Consider the following 18,982-nt stretch of genomic DNA (forward strand, 5'->3'; position numbering starts at 1 on the left):
ACCGTTTCAGCAGACAAGGGGTTAAAATCCGTTTAGGCGATATGCCCCTTTCCGAGAGACAGGCACAGCTACTGCAGAACACCAACCTCCCGAACTGGATACAAAATAGCACTCCAAACTGGAACCTCGCGAGTAGCTGTCAGCAGGCGAACAGGAAAAGCATTCAGTCGGCTTACACTCCTGGCAATCAGTCTCCAACAGCATACAGGGAATCCCCCCAATAACGAGACAAGGCTCCGTGTTGAGGGTCTAGCAGTGTTCTGATGTGCTGGCACACCCAGCCTGGTTTTTATTACAGTTTGTTGCAGATACAGGACAGATACAACATATCCCCACAATGCATCATGGTTTCCTCCCCTCTGTCCCGGAGACGACCGAAGACAATCCAATTATCTCTCAGGACAAAGGGGAGATCACAATACACATGTGGAGACAACAGGACAGGAATCACCACCCAAACACACAATGGCACACCCCCACAGCAAACACAGACATTTAACATATCCCCAGATAGTTCAAGTCTGAGTGCATATCATTAGGTGAATGGCACTCAGAATACACAAATACAATAATATTAGCTATCTGGGTGCCCTCACATAACATACAATTTAACCGAACGCATAATAACATAAAATACAATTCTACAGACAGATTTAAGCTGTGCGGCCGGTCTGTCTTCTCCTTTACAGTTACTATGGGCCATAATCCTGAGGCAAGAGGCTTTTAAACAGTCCTCTCCAAAACCCAGTGGCGAGGTTGGTTTCGCCACACCTCCATCTTCCTATCCATAGAGTCTTTTAAATTTGAGGAATCCTCAAAGGGAATGGAGGTCTTCTTTGTGACTTTAGCCACCTGAATATCTATCTTAGGAACTTCATCCCATAGTTTAGTATCCTCGGGATTAAATTACTTAGGCATAACTAATTTCTTTTCGGTCTCCCTCCATTCCTCCAGAATTATTTGATTCAGATGGGAATTTACTGGAAATAAGCGAGTCTTTTTTGCCCCTAAGCCCCCCAAACATCTCATCCTGAACGGATATGAGGAGGGCTAGCTTCCTCTACTTGCATGGTATCTCTAACCACATGGAGGAGGGTGTCTAGGTCTTCCGTAGAAAATAAATATCTTTTAGGGTGGTCTGAAGAACCTGAAGCAGAGATGGTGTCTTCCTCAATCTCTCCGTCCGAGACTTCCTGATTATCAGAATCAGAGTCCTCCTTCTTTTTGGGGGAGGGGAGTCAGGTTGAGAAGGAGGTGGCGGAGGGTTTAGAGAAGAAACCGTAGCCTGCACTTCTTCAGGAACAATATTTCTAAGTTCTGTGAGAAAGGACGGCTGCTCATCCTTCATTAACCTGGCAATGCAATTGGCACATAACTGTTTCTTGTAAGATATATGCATCTTTTCCCCGCAAGTCGCACATTTTCTCGGTTTCCTTTTGGGATCTTGGAGAGCCGACTGCCCTGAACTTCGCGCGTCGCAGGGTCAGGAGCGCGCCGCTGAGCCCATAGCTCCGGAAGGAGAAGTGGCTTCAGCGCCCTGCCTGCCGCCGTCCATGGCAGGCCGGGACAGAGCTAGAGAACCCCCGAAGGGGGAGCTAGCAGGGCCATGCGGGACGCCGCCCGACCTGGACTGAGAGGGGGGTGCGGGACCCCTGACCAGACCTAGCCCCTGGTGCCTGGGTAAGCACCCCGAATCCTAAGGAAATCCTGCCTCACTTGATCACCCTATCCCTGTAGGGACAGGAAGACACTGGAGATCGGAGGGAAGGGGGGGGGGGCTTTTAACCTGTCTCACTTCCTGTCCCTACAGAGATTGGATTGGACATCCTCCCATGTGCTGTCATGGGGGACGTCCTGGAAACACCCCATATGTGGTCGTAAACTGCTGTATGGGCACACGGCAGGGCGCAAAAGGAAAGGAATGCCATACGGTTTTTGGAAGGCAGATTTTGCTGGACTGTTTTTTTTTTTTTTACACCATGTCCCATTTGAAGCCCCCCTGATGCAACCCTAGAGTAGAAACTCCAAAAAAGTGACCCCATTTTAGAAACTACGGGATAGGGTGGCAGTTTTTTTGGTACTAGTTTAGGGTACATATGATTTTTGGTTGCTCTTTATTACACTTTTTGCGCTAAGGTAACAAGACATAGCTTTTTTGGCACTTTTTTTTTGTTATTTACAACATTCATCCGACAGGTTAGATCATGTGGTAATTTTATAGAGCAGGTTGTCATGGACGTGGCGATACCTAATATGTATACAATTTTTTAGTTTTACACAATGATTTCATTTTTAAAACAAAAAAAATGTTTTAGTGTCTCCATAGTCTAAGAGCCATTGTTTTTTCAGTTTTTGGGCGATTATCTTAAGTAGGGTCTCATGTTTTGCGGGATGAGATGACGGTTTGATTGGCACTATTTTGGGGTGCATATGACTTTTTGATTGCTTGCTATTACACTTTTTGTGACATAAGATGACAAAAAATGGCTTTTTATACACCGTTTTTATTTTTTTACGTGGTCACCTGAGAGGTTAGGTCATATGATATTTTTATAGAGCCGGTCGATACAGACGCGTCGATATCTAATATGTATACAATTTTTTTTATTTATTTAAGTTTTACACAATGGATTCATTTTTATTATTTTTTTATTCAGTGATAAATGTGTTTTTTTATCTTAACTTTTTTTTTACATTTTTTGGACCCAGACCCACTTGGTTCTTGAAGATCCAGTGGGTCTGATGTCAGTATAATACAGTACAGTACACTATATAGGGTACTGTACTGTATTTTACTTACACTTTGTCTGAACAGATCTATGCCTTCAGAATAGATCTGTTCAGCACCATGGACAGCAGGATGCCTGAAAAGGCATACTGTTGCCATGGGAACCTTCCCCGTCTGCTCAGTTATAGCCACAACCGCGCAGATGGGGAAGGGTAAGGACGGGGCTGTCGGGGGCTCTCTCCCTCTCTATCGGGGGGCTGCAAAGGCACAGCAGCCCCCCGATGGGAGAGGGAGGGTGCTCCCTGAGCGGTTAACCCTTTTGATTTCAGCCGGATTCCCGTTCGGATTAACCCCTGGGGCGATGCAATCTTATTTTAAACTCATGACGTACCGGTACGTCATGGGTCCTTAAGGACTCGGGAAACATGCCGTACCGGAACGTTATGCGTCCCTAAGGGGTTAAAAGTAATATCAGGAATTATTACTTTACTGAGAGAGTAGTGGATGCATGGAATAGCCTTCCTGCAGAAGTGGTAGCTGCAAATACAGTGGAGGAGTTTAAGCATGCATGGGATAGGCATAAAGCCATCCTTCATATAAGATAGGGCCAGGGACTATCCATAGTACTTAGTATATTGGGCAGACTAGTTGGGCCAAAAGATTATCATCTGGTGACACATTCTATGTTTCTATGATGGAAGGCGATTAGGGGGAAGCAGGAGCTGGTGCTGCAGGGTGCTCGTGCAGAACAGGAAGAGGAGGGGAGAGAGGAGCGCAGGAAGTTTAAAACTTGCGCCTCTTTCCCGTGCACCAATCAGCACCCTGGACAGCAGGCATCAGCGCCATGGCCAGCACCGCCTCTCCAATTGCACGGACTGTGATTGGTGGTGTGTAATCACGCCACCGATCACAGTCTTTTTCCGGTTCATCGGGTCACCGGAGACCCGAATGGACCGGAAATGCAGAAAACCGCAGGTCTGAATTGACCTGCGGTTTTCGCCGATCGCCAATACGGGGGGTCAAATGACCCCCCCCTGCATTGTTACAGGATGCCGGCTGAATGATTTCAGCAGGCATCCTGTTCCGATTAACCCCTGCGGCGCCGGAATCGCGATTTAAAGCCATGACGTACCGGTACGTGATGGGTCCTTAAAGGGACACTGACAGGCCCAATAAGCATATTTAGGTATATATATCACAGTACAGGTCTTATAAAGTGTATTAAAATCACCTAAGTATCCCCCCTGTTCACCTTATAAATACAGAAAACTGAAGTTTTATAACCTGCTTGAAGTGTCTTCAATCTGCCCAAGGGGCGGCGTTTCATCTCTACTTGCGCCCAGCCAGCTGCCCCCAACTGCCGTTTTGAAGCGCCGCCCAGCTCATCAATATTCACTTCGCTGGGCGACTACTACTGTCCCCGACGTCACAAGAACCGGCACATGCCCAATACAATCCTATGGGCATCGGCGTCCGTCTCATCTTCAGCATTTAATTAATTTATTAATACTTATTTAAAACTGAAAGAGAAGACGTCATTGGTGCAGGCACACTAAGGGAGTGCTGAGGAGGCGACCCTCCTTCTCTCAGGGCGCCTGCGCAGAATGAAGACAGGCGCGGGATTTGAAATGCTAACAGGGCCAGCCGGAGGAGGAGAGCGCTCACTGATCCTGTCAATCAACAGGAGGAGGGGGCAGTTTTTTGCAGCGGCTACCAGCAAGTAGACGCCCTACTTGCTGGTAGCGAAGTGATTTGCATATTTTAAAAGATCGATTTTAAAGGAAACAAAGCCACAGACAAAGGTAAGAGCCCTATATAAGGAATAGTCGTTAAATAAGGATTTTAACAAGCTCCCAAAAAAATAAATAAATTGTGTTTTGGGGGGTGACAGAAGCCCTTTAATGTAAACTCACTATTAAATGTGGCCTATCTGACACAGCGGCATCTTAAAAAGATTGAAAGAGACAAATCACTGGGTCCAGATGGCGTAAGCACCTGTGTTCTAAGAGAATTAAGTAATGAGTATAATGCCATTTCAGCACAGGTTAATGAGGGATCGGTCCTGCAAACTAATGCAATCAGCTTCTATGAGGAGAAAAGTTCTCAATAAGACCTGGGTGAGTCTCTTCTCTAAAGCATTTGACACAGTGCCACACAAAAGGTTAGCACATAAAGAGAAAGTTAGGCCTGGGGGGAAAAATGTGTGTATGTGTATACCTAATCATCTCAGTGAAAACAGAGGGTGGTTAATAAAGGGGTTATCCAATATCTACAATATCCATCCCAATGCCTGGGCCCCTTGTATGGATTATACTTACCTTCTCCCCGGCAAGGCTCTCTCAAGGGGGCTCGTCCCCATGGTGGCCTGCTATTGGGGGATGTTTTGAACTGAGCAACAGGGAGATGCAGTGGTGGCCGTACAGGGATATGGAGCGACGTGGGTGCCAGGGAGCAAGTAAGTATAATCCAATGGGCCCGAGCTAATGGGGGGGGGGGGGGGGGGGGGGAGGGGTTGGTTGGAATATTTTAGATATTGGATAACCCCTTTAACGTACTCAGATTGAGTCACCGTCACTAGTGGGGTATGTCAGGGGTCTGTATTGTGCCCTATATTCTTCAACATATTTATTAATGTAAAATATCAATATTTGCTGACGATACTAAACTGTCTAAAGTAATTAACACAAAAGCAGAGAGTATACTGCTACAGATAGATCTGGATAGATTAGAGGCTTGGGCAAAGAAGTGGAAGATGAGGTTTAACACTGACAATTGAAATGTTATGCACATGGGAAGGAAAAATACATGTCACCAGTAACAACAACATGGGAAAAAGACCTAGGAATTTTAGTGGAGAGCAAACTAAACTGTAGAAACCAGCGTCAGGCAGCTGCTACCAAGGCCAATAAGATAATGTATTGCATCAAAAGAGGCATAGATGCCCGTGATGAGAACATGGTCCTGCCACTTTACAGACCACACAGAGCACTGTGTACAGTTCTGGGTTCCTGTGAACAAGACAGACATAGGAGAGCTGGAGAGGGTTCAGAGAAGGGCAACTAAAATAATAACTGGAATGGGTGGACTAGAGTACCCAGAAAGATAATGATGGCTTTTTTTTTGCCATCCTCTGGATCAACTTTGCAGGATAACAGGTTTAAAGGGAACCTGTCATCTGGATTTTGGGTATAGAGCTAATTTTCACACTGGCCACTAGGTCTTATAATAGGAAATTATTTCCTGTTCTTTGCAGATAACTTTCAGTAGCTGTAGCATTATCACCACAACCGAAATGATGATGACAAGTAACATAGATGACACGTAATGGCATAGAGAACACTGAATCCACCATTCACAATAGGTGAAGATGCAGCTCATCACCTCCCTCCTGATCTCTGCACAGGTCAGGCTACTTTCCATTATGATAATATAATCGCCTGCACCCGTTATGAACGGATCGGTTGTATTATCTCTAAAATAGCCATGATGGATCCGGCACTAAAACCCCTGTAAGTCAATGGGAGCTGCATACATTTTATTTTCCGTCTGAGAAAACTGATCTGGCACCGTTGACTTACATTGTGTTTGATGCTAGATCAGTCTTGCTACGCATCACACTCAAAAACGCAGCTTGGAGCATTTTTCTGTCCAGCATGGGAACGCAACCAAACGAATCGGAATGCATTCTGGTGTACTCCATTCAGTTCAGGTTTTTCCCCATTGACAATAAATGGGGCCATAACTAAAGCGTTTTATTCCAGTATTGAGATCCTATAACGGATCTCAATACCAAAAGGAAAAGCGCAGATGTGAAAGTAGCCTCACAGAGCATGCCTAGAAAATTCTTCCAATTAGACAATGAGGTCTCCTCCTGTCCATTGTGTCTATGACCCATGTAGCTGCTCTGAAAAGACAGGATGTCATAACATTTTACTGTAAAGATGACAGGATTATATATATTTTTTAAATATAAAAAGTGAGCTGGAAAGATTTTAAACTCACCAAAAATGTTGCATAAAGCATGTTTAACATAAAAATTTGATTTAAACAATAGGTCATTTTCTGATGACACATTACCTTTAAATCCTTGCTCTTTCTGGGATTTGGAGTAAAGAAGGCAGCCTTAGTAGTGATTGCCAGCCTTTCCTTTATGACTGTGCAAAAAGAGCTAGCTGTCAATCACTAACAGGACTGTTTTCTTGATTTCAAAGCCCAGAATGAGCAGGGATTTAAATGAATGAAATACAAGTTTTACTGACTCTTTTAGCACAAAACTATAGCTCAATCTGCTCGGCTTAACCAGCTCTATAACATGCTGCCCACAGCTCAAACATTATGTTCCACATAAGAGGTTCCTAGAAAATCTCTTTAAAGAGAGTATCACCAGCTCAAGAGTAACACGAGTGTTGGAGTCTGCTCAACACATTGCATGAAGTTGGGAGTCCTCAGTAGGGATGAGCGAACCCAAACTTTACAGGTTTGGCACTTGGGCAGTGGAGGAATGCCATTACGAATTCTATTATAACGGAATACAAAACCGAAGCCTTTAAAAGAGGCATAAACATTTTGATCCGTCAGAATAGAAGTCCATGGCCAAGCATAATGGATCCGTCCAGTTTCTGTTATGCAGGACTTGGCTTTTCGTCCTGCATAACAGAAACCAGACAGATCCGTTATGCTTGGCCACAGACTTCTATTATGACAGATCAAAATAAAATGCCTCTTAAAGGCTTCAGTTTTGCATTCCGCCATAGAATTCCGTTAAAACAGAATCTATGACGGGATTCCTCCACTGCACGAACGCTGAACCCCAACCTATAAAGTTCGGGTTCGCTCATCCCTAGTCCTCATATTCTTGATGAGACACCAGGCATTATGTGCTTTAAAGGGCATTTGACAGCAGATTCGTATCTATGAAACTGAATGACCTGTTGCATGGGTACTTGGCAGCTGAAGGCAACTGTGCTGGTCCAATATTCATATGTGCCAGCATTGCTTAAAAAAAAAAGTTTTAATGTATGTATGAAAATGAGCATCTAGGCCCAAACAAAACATATCGCCTGGCCCTGTCAGAGTACACAGAGGGCATGGCAGCTGCAGAAAGAGCAGAGCCTCTAGGTGTAATGGAAACACCCCCATTGCTCCTACAGGCTCATTTAGATATATTAAATATTAATTCCACTCAGCAAGGCGGTCACATATGAACATGGGACCAACACAGATGCTTCAACTGCCAAGTGCACATGTAACAGGTCAGCCAGTTTCATAGGTACAAATCTGCTGACAGAAACCACTGAAAAAAAATCTTAGCTAACACTTTCCATGTTCAGAGGATTATTCTCATAATTCTTTCATGTACAAAACTCATTATCCTTAAAAGAGTGTTTTCTGACAGGTTCCTTTTCTACTGGATGCTTAATTGCAGCAAGTAAATAATGAACAAACACAGTATGAGAACAATGCAAGTACCGCCTAATGACACAGTGTTGTAAACCTTGACCTCACCATATGTGTACAAGCATGTTTGGTACAAAGTTCATAGGCTTTATTGAATTACATGCAAATTTACAAATAATTACATGATCAAATTACCATTGATTGCCACAAATCTGGTCCACCGATCACAGCCAATAAGTGCATGCTAATTATGAAGATCTGCACTTCAGTGACATCAATTCTGATTTCATGCAAGTCAAAAAGACAAAACACATGATTACAAAATAGTTAATTCTAGATAAGCTGATCTTTATTTAGTTATAATGCTGTCTATATAAACATTTTATATGTATTTAAATGAAACAGCCAAAATCAATCATAACTGCATAAAAAGAGGTAAAAGCATCAGGATGTAAAACAAACAAAGTCTTGCAGTGGTTTGCTGGAGTAAAGTCATTATTGAGATGCAGTAAACACTGGGAAATCAGTTAATGGCTTAAAGGGGTTACCCACTATTGTTATATTGATGACCTGTTCTCAGGATACGCCATAAATATCAGATCGGTGAAGGACTGACTACCGGCGCCCCCGCTGATCAGCTGTTTGTAGAGAATGCAGCGCTAGTATGAGCATTGTGTTATCTTCTGTTCACCTGCTTGACATTGAAAGCCTTTAACCTGCTCACGACCGCAGTACGCAGGATTGCGTCTTCGCGGCGGTCGTGCTGTTCTGGGTGGACGCGCCGGTGCGTCCTCTCGCGAGATTTCGGGGAAAGCCGACTCGCGCATGCGCATCGCGGGCCGGCAAAATTCAAAGGACAAGTTCGTCATCAACCTGCCAGCCAATGATCGTGGCTGGCAGGTTGATGATTTTCAAAAAAACAAATCAGCAGCCAGATACCACATCATATTAGTAAATATGATGTGGTTATATGGCTGCTGTGCTCCTCTGCTCCTTCTTTTGGTCGGTTGGTTCCAGCAGAGGAGCACACATCACTGTGAGTACCCAACAACAACACACTTAGCCCCCAGATCACCTCCCAGCACCCCAATTAACCCTTTGATCACCACTTCTTGCCCCTGTCAATCACTAGTGAAAAGGAAAAAAGTGATCAGTGCAAACTGTCACTTTTTTTTTCCACTGGTATTGACCGTTAGGTTTTAGGTATAGTTTAGGCCCCTTGGTTCGGTAGTTTAGCGATCAGTTAGCGCCCAGCCCACCGCACCGCAGTCCCTTATTCGCTGATTAGCGTATCGCTAATCGGCATTTGTACTTTTATAGTATCTGAAAGTGATCAAAACTGATCACGGTCAGATCTATAATAGTATTAGTGTCACTTTAGTTCGCCCTCCACCCAAAACGCACATTTTGGAAAGAAGACACCCCAAGGTATTCCGTGAGTGGCATGGCGAGTTCCTAGAATTTTTTTTTTTTGTCACAAGTTAGTGGAATATGAGACTTTGTAAGGAAAAAAATAATAATAAAAAATCCTCATTTTCTGCTAACTTGTAACAAAAAATTAAAAATTCAGGAACTCGCCATGCCCCTCAGGGAATACCTTGGGGTGTCTTCTTTCCAAAATGGGGTCACTTGTGGGGTAGTTATACTGCCCTGGCAATTTAGGGGCCCAAATGTGTGAGAAGTACTTTGCAATCAAAATGTGTAAAAAAATGGCCTGCAAAATCCGAAAGGTGCTCTTTGTAATATGTGCCCCATTGCCCACCTTGGCTGCAAAAAAGTGTCACACATCTGGTATCGCCGTACTCAGGAGAAGTTGGGCAATGTGTTTTGGGGTGTCATTTTACATATACCCATGCTGGGTGAGAAAAATATCTTGGTCAAATGCCAACTTTGAAAAGTTGTCTTTTGCCAAGATATTTCTCTCACCCAGCATGGTTATATGTAAAATGACACCCCAAAACACATTCCCCAACTTCTCCTGAGTACGGCGATACCAGATGTGTGACACTTTTTTGCAGCCTAGTGGGCAAAGGGACCCACATTCCAAAGTGCACCTTTCGGATTTCACCGGTCATTTTTTACAGATTTTGATTGCAAAGTACTTCTCACACATTTGGGCCCCTAAATTGCCAGGGCAGTATAACTACGCCACAAGTGACCTCATTTTGGAAAGAAGACACCCCAAGGTATTCCGTAAGGGGCATGGCGAGTTCCTAGAATTTTTTATTTTTTGTCGCAAGTTAGTGGAATATGAGACTTTGTAAGGAAAATAAATAAATAAATAAAAAATCATCATTTTCCGCTAACTTGTGACAAAAAATAAAAAGTTCTATGAACTCACTATGCCCATCAGCGAATACCTTAGGGTGTCTACTTTCCGAAATGGGGTCATTTGAGGGGTTTTTCTACTGTTTGGGCATTGTAGAACCTCAGGAATCATGACAGGTGTTCAGAAAGTCAGAGCTGTTTCAAAAAGCAGAAATTCACATTTTTGCACCATAGTTTGTAAACGCTATAACTTTTACCCAAACCATTTTTTTTTTTTGGGCCAAATTTTTTTTTTTTTTATCAAAGACACGTAGAACAATAAATTTGGTGAAAAATTTATATATGGATGTCGTTTTTTTTTGCAAAATTTTACAGCTGAAAGTGAAAAATGTCTTTTTTTTTTTGCTAAAAAATCGTTACATTTTGATTAATAACAAAAAAAGTAAAAATGTCAGCAGAAATAAAATACCACCAAATGAAAGCTCTATTAGTGAGAAGAAAAGGAGGTAAAATTCATTTGGGTGGTAAGTTGCATGATCGAGCGATAAACGGTGAAAGTAGTGTAGTGCAGAAGTGTAAAAAGTGGCCTGGTCATGAAGGGGGTTTTAGCTAGCGGGGTTGAAGTGGTTAAAGGGAATCGGTCACCAGTTTTCTAGTGTTCTAACTAAGGTCAGAATAGCAAAGAGCTGGGTCTCTTTTTATAATTGCCCAGTTGCTTTGCTAAAAATTAGTATTGAACAGTTCATGCAGATGAGTCCCGATATCCCTTCCCACACACTGCTGATTTCAGTTGGAAAAACTGTCAGTTTAGTGGCAGGTGGGCAGGCAGAGCTCATGAATATAAGAATTAATAGGCAAGTGCTGGAGCTCATGGTATTCTATGACCAGGCCATTTTTTGCAAATCTGACCAGTGTCACTTTAAGTGGTGATAACTTTAAGGTCCCTTTCACACAAGCGTGATTTCCGCGCGGGTGCAATGCGTGAGGTGAACGCATAGCACCCGCACTGAATCCTGACCCATTCATTTCAATGGGGCTGTGTACATGAGCGTTTTTTTTCACGCATCACTTCTGCAATGCTTTGAAATCGCAGCATGTTCTATATTCTGTGTAACGCAGGACAGGCCCCATAGAAGTGAATGGGACTGCGTGAAAAACACATTGCATCCGCAAGCAAGTGCGGGTGCGATGCGTTTTTCACTGATGGTTGCTAAGAGACGTTGTTTGTAAACATTCAGTTATTTTATCACGCGCGTGAAAAACGCATCAAAACGTATTGCACACGCGTGGAAAAAACTGAACAACTAAACGCAATCGCAGACAAAACTGAATTGTTTTAGTGCTAAAATCGCAGCATTTTCACTGAACGCACCCTGAACGCACCCTGAACGCATCCGGATCAAATCCGTCACGCCCGTGTGAAACCAGCCTAAAAGGCTTTGACTTATCCAGGCCATTCTGAGATAGTTTTTTCGTCACATATTGTACTTCATGACACTTTATAAAAAATAAAAAAAATAATTTACCAAAAATTTGTAAAAAATTGAAATTGTCCACGTTTCAATTTCTCTACTTCTATAATACATAGTAATACCTCCAAAAATTGTTATTACTTTACATTCCCCATATGTCTACTTCATGTTTGGATCATTTAGGGAATGATACTTTATTTTTTGGGGATGTTACAAGGCTTAGAGGTTTAGAAGCAAATCTTGAAATTTTTCTGAAATTTTCAAAAACCCAATTTTTAGGGAACAGTTCAGGTCTAATAGAAAACACCCAAACATGACCCCATTCTATAAACTACACCCCTCAAGGTATTAAAAACTGATTTTACAAACTTTGTTAACCCTTTAGGGTAGATTTCCCATTTGAATAATTTTTTTCCAGTTACAAAGCAAGGGTTAACAGCCAAACCAAACTCAATATTTATGGCCCTGATTCTGTCGTTTACAGAAACACCGCATATGTGGTCGTAAACTTCTGTACGGGCACACGGCAGGGTGCAGAAGGAAAGGAATGCCATACGGTTTTTGGAAGGCAGATTTTGCTGGACTGGTTATTTTGACACCATGTCCCATTTGAAGCCCCCCTGATGCACCCGTAGAGTAGAAACTCCAAAAAAGTGGCCCCATTTTAGAAACTACGGGATAGGGTGGCAGTATTGTTGGTACTAGTTTAGGGTACATATGATTTTTGGTTGCTCTATATTACACTATTTTTGAGGCAAGATAACAAGAAATAGCTGTTTTGCAGAGTTTTTATTTTTTGTTATTTACAACATTCATCTGACAGATTAGATGTGATATTTTTATAGACCAGGTTGTCACGGATGCAGCGATACCTAATATGTATACTTTATTTTATTTTTTTATGTAAGTTTTACACAATAATATAATTTTTTAAACAAACAACAAAAATAAAATCATGTTTTGGTGTATCCATATTCTGAGAGCCATAGTTTTTTCAGTTTTTGGGCGATTATCTTAGGTAGGGTCTCATTTTTTGCAGGATGAGATGACGGTTTGATTGGCACTATTTTAGGGTACATATGACTTTTTGATCGCTTGCTATTACACTTTTTGTGATGTAAGGTGACAAAAAATGGTTTATTCGCACAGTTTTTATTTTTTACGGTGTTAGGTTAGGTCATGTGATATTTTTATAGAGCCGGTCGATACGAACGCGGTGATACCAAATATGTATACTTTTTTTTAAATTTATTTATAAGTTTTACACAATAACAGCTTTTTTCAAACAAAAAAAATGATGTTTTAGTGTCTCAATTTTCTGAGCCATAGTTTTTTTTTTTTTTTTTGGGCGATTGGCTCATTATTTTGCGGGATGAGGTGACGGTTAGATTGGTACTATTTTGGTGGGCAAATGCCTTTTTGATCGCTTGCTGGTGTACTTTTTGTGATGTAAGGTGACAAAAAAAAAAAAGTTTATTTAGCACGGTTTTTATTATTTATGGTGTTCATCTGAGGGGTTAGGTCATGTGATATGTTTATAGAGCCGGTCGATACCTAACATGTATACTTCCCAAACCCCCCCCCCCCCCCTTACTTTTTACCAATTTTTTTTTTTACTCACGAGAATGATTTGAGCAGGCACCTTGTACCGATCGGAACACCACATGGGTCATTAAGGACTCGGGAACCATGCTGTACTGGTACGTCATGTGCCCATAAGGGGTTAAGGATCATAAATAATCACTGGTCTAAATTGCACTTTAGCTGCCATGTGATACTGTATTGGCTCTATTTCGTGATCTCTTAATTTAAAGTGGTTCTGCAGTGTGTTTAAACCGATTATCTATCCTCTAGATCATCAGCATCTGACCGGCGGGGGTCCCGGGTGTCACTGTTTACCGCTGGCCCAGCGACGTCACTACTAGTATCAATGGCCTGTGCGGGGCTAAGCTCTATTCAAGTGAACGGAGCTTAGACGCGCCCTAGTCGTAACATCACTGGGCCAGCGGTAAACAGTGAGAAGGCTGCGGCACTGCTGGAGCGCAGCTGCCTTCTCAAACAGCTGATCGGCGGGGGTCCCGGGTGTCAGACCCCCGCCGGTCAGATGCTGATGACCTATCCAGAGGATAGATCATCAGTTTAAACAAACTGTAGAACCCCTTTAACCTTATCCGGACCGCCGTACGCAGGATTCCGTCCTGACGGCGGTCCTGCTCTTCTGGGTGGACGCATATATACGCGTCCTCCCGCGAGAGCCGAGATTTCCTGTGAACGCGCTCCCGCTCACAGGAACGGAAGGTAAGAGAGTGGATCTCCAGCCTGCCAGCGGTGATCGCTCGCTGGCAGGCTGTTTTTTTTTTTTTTTTAACCCCTAACAGGTATATTAGACGCTGTTTTGATAACAGCGTCTAATATACCTGCTACCTGGTCCTCTGGTGGTCCCTTTTGTTTGGATCGACCACCAGAGGACACAGGTAGCTCAGTAAAGTAACACAGAACACCACACTACACTACACCCCCCCCCCCTGTCACTTATTAACCCTTTATGAACCACTGATCACCCCCCTGTCATTGATCACCCACCTGTCAGACTCCGTTCAGACGTCCGTATGATTTTTACGGATCCACCGATACATGGATCGGATCCCCAAAACGCATACGGACGTCTGAAACGAGCCTTACAGGGGGGTGATCAATGACAAGGGGGTGATCACCCATATAGACTTCCTGATCACCCCCTGACATTGATCACCCACCTGTAAGGCTCCATTCAGACGTCCATATGTGTTTTGCGGATCCGATCCGTGGATCCGTAAAAATCATATGACAAGGGGGTGATCACGCATATAGACTTCCTGATCACTTCCCTATTATTGATCACCCCCCTGTCATTGATCACCCGGCTGTAAGGCTCCGTTCAGACGTCCGTATGATTTTTACGGATCCACTGATACATGGATCGGATCCGCAAAACACATACGGACGTCTGAATGGAGCCTTACAGGGGGGTGATCAATGCCAAGGGGGTGATCACCTCATATACACTTCCTGATCACCCCCTGACATTGATCACCCCCTTGTCATTGATCACCCACCTGTAAGGCTCCATTCAGACGTCCGTATGTGTTTTGCGGATCCGATCCGTGGATCCGTAAAAATCATATGGACGTCTGAATGGAGCCTTTCAGAGGGGTGATCAATGACAGAGGGGTGATCAGGGAGTGTATATGAGGTGATCACCCCATATACACTCCCTGATCACCCCCCTGTCATTGATCACTCCCCTGTCATTGATCACCCCCTGTAAGGCTCCATTCAGACATTTCTTTGGCCCAAGTTAGCAGAAATATAGTTTTTTGTTTGTTTTTTCTTACAAAGTCTCATATTCCACTAACTTGTGTCCAAAAAATAAAATCTCACATGAACTCCCCATACCCCTCACGGAATCCAAATGCGTAACAATTTTTAGACATTTATATTCCAGACTTCTTCTCACGCTTTAGGGCCTCTAAAAAGCCAGGACAGTATAAATACCCCACATGTGACCCCATTTCGGAAAGAAGACACCCCAAGGTATTCCGTGAGGGGCATATTGAGTCCATGAAAGATTGAAATTTTTGTCCCAAGTTAGCGGAAAGTGAGACTTTGTGAGAAAAAAAAAATAAAATAAAAAATTCCGCTAACTTATGCAACAAAAAAAAAAAAATATTCTATGAACTCGCCATGCCCCTCATTGAATACCTTGGGGTGTCTTCTTTCCAAAATGGGGTCACATGTGGGGTATTTATACTGCCCTGGCTTTTTAGGGGCCCTAAAGCATGAGAAGAAGTCTGGGATCCAAATGTCTAGAAAATGCCCTCCTAAAAGGAATTTGGGCCGCTTTACACATCTAGGCTGCAAAAAAGTGTCACACATCTGGTATCGCCGTACTCAGGAGAAGTTGGGGAATGTGTTTTGGGGTGTCATTTTACATATACCCATGCTGGGTGAGAGAAATATCTTGGTCAAATGCCAACTTTGTAAAAAAAAAAATTGGAAAAGTTGTCTTTTGCCAAGATATTTCTCTCACCCAGCATGGTTATATGTAAAATGACACCCCAAAACACATTCCCCAACTTCTCCTGAGTACAGCGATACCACATGTGTGACACTTTTTTGCAGCCTAGGTGGGCAAAGAGACTTTGCCCACACATTCCAAAGTGCACCTTTCGGATTTCACCGATCATTTTTTACACATTTTGATTGCAAACTACTTCTCACACATATGGGCCCCTAAATTGCCAGGGCAGTATAACTACGCCACAAGTGACCCCATTTTGGAAAGAAGACACCCCAAGGTATTCCGTGAGGGGCATGGAGAGTTCCTAGAATTTTTAGTCGCAAGTTAGTGGAAAATGAGACTTTGTAAGGAAAAAAAATAAAAAATAAAATCATTTTCCGCTAACTTGTGACAAAAAATAAAAAGTTCTATGAACTCACTATGCCCATCAGCGAATACCTTAGGGTGTCTACTTTCTGAAATGGGGTCATTTGTGGGGTTCTTCTATTGTTTGGGCATTGTAGAACCTCAGGAATCATGACAGGTGCTCAGAAAGTCAGAGCTGTTTCAAAAAGCGGAAATTCACATTTTTGCACCATAGTGTGTAAATGCTATAACTTTTACCCAAACCATTATTTTTTTTGCCCAAACATTTTTTTTTTATCAAAGACATGTAGAACAATAAATTTGGCGAAAAATTTATATATGGATGTAGTTTTTTTTGCAAAATTTTACAGCTGAAAGTGAAAAATGACATTTTTTTGCAAAAAAATCGTTACATTTTGATTAATAACAAAAAAAGTAAAAATGTCAGCAGCAATAAAATACCACCAAATGAAAGCTCTATTAGTGAGAAGAAAAGGAGGTAAAATTCATTTGGGTGGTAAGTTGCATGACCAAGCGATAAACGGTGAAAGTAGTGTAGTGCAGAAGTGTAAAAAGTGGACTGGTCATGAAGGGGGTTTTAGCTAGCGGGGTTGAAGTGGTTAACCACCTCCCGACCGCCGTACGCGTATATGCGTCCGGGAGGTGGTTGCTTTACTCCTCCTGGACGCATATACGCGTCTTCTCGCGAGACGCGAGATTTCCTGTGAACGCACGCGAAGGTAAGCGAGTGGATCTCCAGCCTGCCAGCGGCGATCGCTCGCTGGCAGGCTGGAGATCCGAATTTTTTAACCCCTAACAGGTATATTAGACGCTGTTTTCATAACAGCGTCTAATATACCTCCTACCTGGTCCTCTGGTGGTCCCTTTTGTTAGGATCGACCACCAGAGGACTCAGGTAGGTCAGTACAGTCCCACCAAACACCACACTACACTACACTACACCCCCCCCCCCGTCACTTATTAACCCCTTATAAACCCCTGATCACCCCATATAAACTCCCTGATCACCCCCCTGTCATTGATCACCGCCCTGTCATTGATCACCCCCCTGTCAGGCTCCGTTCAGACGTCCGCATGATTTTTACGGATCCGATCCATGTATCCGTAAAAATCATGCGGACGTCTGAATGGAGCCTTACAGGGGGGTGATCAATGACAGGCGGGTGATCACCCATATACACTCCCTGATCACCCCCTGTCATTGATCACCGCCCTGTCAGGCTCCATTCAGACGTCCGCATGATTTTTACGGATCCGATCCATGTATCCATGGATCCGTAAAAATCATGCGGACGTCTGAATGGAGCCTTACAGGGGGGTGATCAATGACAGGCGGGTGATCACCCATATACACTCCCTGATCACCCCCTGTCATTGATCACCGCCCTGTCAGGCTCCATTCAGACGTCCGCATGATTTTTACGGATCCGATCCATGTATCCATGTATCCGTAAAAATCATGCGGACGTCTGAATGGAGCCTTACAGGGGGGTGATCAGTGACAGGGGGGTGATCACCCTGATTACCCTGATCACCCCCTGTCATTGATAACCCCCCTGTAAGGCTCCATTCAGACGTCCGCATGCGTTCTGTGGATCCGATCCATGTATCCATGGATCCGTAAAAAATCATGCGGATGTCTGAATGGAGCCTTACATGGGGGGTGATCAGTGACAGGGGGGTGATCACCCTGATTACCCTGATCACCCCCTGTCATTGATAACCCCCCTGTAAGGCTCCATTCAGACGTCCGCATGCGTTCTGTGGATCCGATCCATGTATCCATGGATCCGTAAAAAATCATGCGGATGTCTGAATGGAGCCTTACTAGGGGGGGTGATCAGTGACAGGGGGGTGATCACCCTGATTACCCTGATCACCCCCTGTCATTGATAACCCCCCTGTAAGGCTCCATTCAGACGTCCGCATGCGTTCTGTGGATCCGATCCATGTATCCATGGATCCGTAAAAAATCATGCGGATGTCTGAATGGAGCCTTACAGGGGGGGGTGATCAGTGACAGGGGGGTGATCACCCTGATTACCCTGATCACCCCCTGTCATTGATAACCCCTCTGTAAGGCTCCATTCAGACGTCCGCATGCGTTCTGTGGATCCGATCCATGTATCCATGGATCCGTAAAAAATCATGCGGATGTCTGAATGGAGCCTTACAGGGGGGGTGATCAGTGACAGGGGGGTGATCACCCCGATTACCCTGATCACCCCCTGTCATTGATAACCCCCCTGTAAGGCTCCATTCAGACGTCCGCATGCGTTCTGTGGATCAGATCCATGTATCCATGGATCCGTAAAAATCATGCGGACGTCTGAATGGAGCCTTACAGGGGGGGTGATCAGTGACAGGGGGGTGCTCACCCTGATTACCCTGATCACCCCCTGTCATTGATAACCCCCCTGTAAGGCTCCATTCAGACGTCCGCATGCGTTCTGTGGATCCGATCCATGTATCCATGGATCCGTAAAAATCATGCGGACGTCTGAATGGAGCCTTACAGGGGGGGTGATCAATGACAGGGGGGTGATCAGGGAGTCTATATGGGTGATCACCCCCCTGTCATTGATCACCCCCCTGTCATTGATCACTCCCCCCCTGGTAAGGCTCCATTCAGCCATTTTTTTTTGGCACAAGTTAGCGGACATTTTTTGTTTGTTTTTGTTTTTTCTTACA

The 18,982-nt window shown here is 43.8% G+C and overlaps 1 protein-coding gene across 1 annotated transcript in view; it reads right to left on the reverse strand.

Annotated features, from left to right (window-relative positions):
- Positions 1-18,982, reverse strand: part of CEPT1 (choline/ethanolamine phosphotransferase 1) — a 295,146-nt gene that overhangs the window by 90,968 nt on the left and 185,196 nt on the right. Inside the window, exon 5 of the mRNA XM_044288220.1 lies at positions 8,321-8,405. Within this exon, the coding sequence (XP_044144155.1) occupies positions 8,321-8,405 (85 nt within the window). The remainder of the gene's footprint in view (positions 1-8,320; positions 8,406-18,982) is intronic.

Source organism: Bufo gargarizans, chromosome 3 (assembly GCF_014858855.1).
Source record: "Bufo gargarizans isolate SCDJY-AF-19 chromosome 3, ASM1485885v1, whole genome shotgun sequence".
NCBI lineage: Eukaryota > Metazoa > Chordata > Amphibia > Anura > Bufonidae > Bufo > Bufo gargarizans.